At 45.1% G+C, this 1,959-nt stretch overlaps 1 protein-coding gene across 1 annotated transcript; it reads left to right on the top strand.

Moving 5' to 3' along the window:
- The first annotated feature begins 300 nt into the window (after positions 1–300).
- On the top strand, positions 301–684 carry LOC142167365 (secreted RxLR effector protein 78-like). The gene has a single exon (XM_075227529.1). The coding sequence runs from the start codon at positions 301–303 to the stop codon at positions 682–684; it is 384 nt and encodes a 127-aa protein (XP_075083630.1).
- Positions 685–1,959: the final 1,275 nt, after the last annotated feature.

Below are 1,959 nucleotides of genomic sequence, written 5' to 3'. Positions count from 1 at the left end.
AGTCATTTTTCGGATGTCCGAACAAGACCTATTTTCTATGCGATTTTTACTCGAAACTTGTGGAAAATCGGAGTGACCGAAAATTTCCCCAAGATGCTTGGTTAAATGTTTTTGGACTATATCTTTGTCAAGGGTAACCTTTGAATAAGTTTAGAAGTTTTTTGAAGGCCTTATGTTCTTATTATGGGCTTCGGACGTTTCAAACCGTTTTTAAGGTGGCCATAGCCTTTTAGGTTTAGGCACTGCCTAATAGGGTCTATTTCTGAAAATCAGTTCGGGTTCATGCCGGGACGTTCTACTATGGAAGTTATCCACCTTATCAGGAGATTGGTGGAACAGTATAGGGATAGGAAGAGGGATTTGCACATGGTGTTTATTGACCTAGAGAAGGCGTACGACAAGGTCCCTCGGGACGTGCTTTGGAGATGCCTGGAGGTGAAAGAGGTGTCGATATCGTACATTAGATCGATAAAAGATATGTATGATGGAGCTATGACATGGGTCAGGACTGCGGGAGGTGACTCAGAGCTGTTTTCGGTGGTTATGGGGTTACACCAAGGATCTGCGCTTAGCCCATTCTTATTTGCCCTGGCGATGGACGCCCTGACAGACCATATTCAAGGGGAGGTGCCATGGTGTATATTATTCGCTGATGATTTAGTTCTGATTGATGAGACGCGATGAGGCATGAATGAGAGATTGGAGGTTTGGAGGCAGACCCTGGAGTCCAAAAGTTTCAAGTTGAGTAGGACAAAGACGGAATATCTAGAGTGTAAGTTCAGCAGCGTGACGGGAGAATTTGTGCCTCCGGGTTTCGATAATCCGAGCTGCCCAAAGTTATATCGGATGACAGTCCCCGAGTAGGGGTAGCCCATTGGGCTCGGATAAGGTGGCCCTTGGGCTCGATAGTCCCCGGATAGGAATAACCCTTAGGCTAGATGCTTTTAAGAAACAAAAAATGTGTATTAGCAAGGTAGAAACTTTCTTTTATTTCTATGCATAACGTACAAGATTTTAAGCATGTAAAAGCTCGTATTATGGCTGAGGTGGTCTACGCGGGCACTGTTCACTTGTCCGTTTGGCCCTTACAACAAATCCTAACCACCGAGCCTAGACTGTTCAAGTATAAAGTTCCCTTCCTTGCTAACTATATCTTGACCCGAGGGTTTTGGCCCCCAGTATTCGAGGTCGATCTTTGAGAGGGCTCGGATACTGTTTATGCGACCATTGACTTTGATTTAAATCGGTCTTCGACTCTAAGTTAGCACGATTTACTATTGCCTCGTTAAAAACCTTGCTGGAAAACCCATTTATGACAAAACCGGTTCAAAGAAAAAGAGTGCAATGCGTGCTTTTAGACCTACCAACTACATTCTCCTTTAGTTGTTGCCTGCAATCGTTAGTCCAATTCGTAAAACAAAAACTGAATGAGGTCGTACCTTAGCTGTAGTATCATTTTAAGTGGGTTACGTTCTAGTTGTTCGGTAGATGCACACCATTTCCTGCTTCGAGTTTGTATGAAACCTTACCGGTAATCCCAATGACTCGATATGGTCCTTCCCAATTCGGTCCCAGCTTCCCTTCGTTCGGGTTCCGGGTGTTCAGTGTTACTTTTCTTAACACCAAGTCCCCGACATTGAAGTGTCGGAGGTTGGCTCTTCGGTTGTAATATCTTTCTATCCGCTGTTTCTGGGCGGCCAACCGGACTAAGGCAGCCTCGCGCCTCTCATCCAATAGTTCCAGGCTCGTGCTCATGGCCTCACCATTTGATTCTTTGATTGCATATTGGAACCTGAGGCTCGGTTCTCCGACCTTAACCGGTATTAGTGCTTTGGCACCGTATACCAACGATAATAGAGTGACCCCGGTACTAGATTTTGAGGTCGTACGGTATGCCCAAAAGACTTCGGGCAAAATTGCCTTCTATTTTCCTTTGGCATCGGTCAACCTTTTCTTCAG

The sequence above is a fragment of the Nicotiana tabacum genome, chromosome 12 (genome assembly GCF_000715075.1).
Source record: "Nicotiana tabacum cultivar K326 chromosome 12, ASM71507v2, whole genome shotgun sequence".
In the NCBI taxonomy this organism is placed as follows: Eukaryota; Viridiplantae; Streptophyta; class Magnoliopsida; order Solanales; family Solanaceae; genus Nicotiana; species Nicotiana tabacum.
This window is presented reverse-complemented; position numbering and strand designations above follow the sequence as displayed.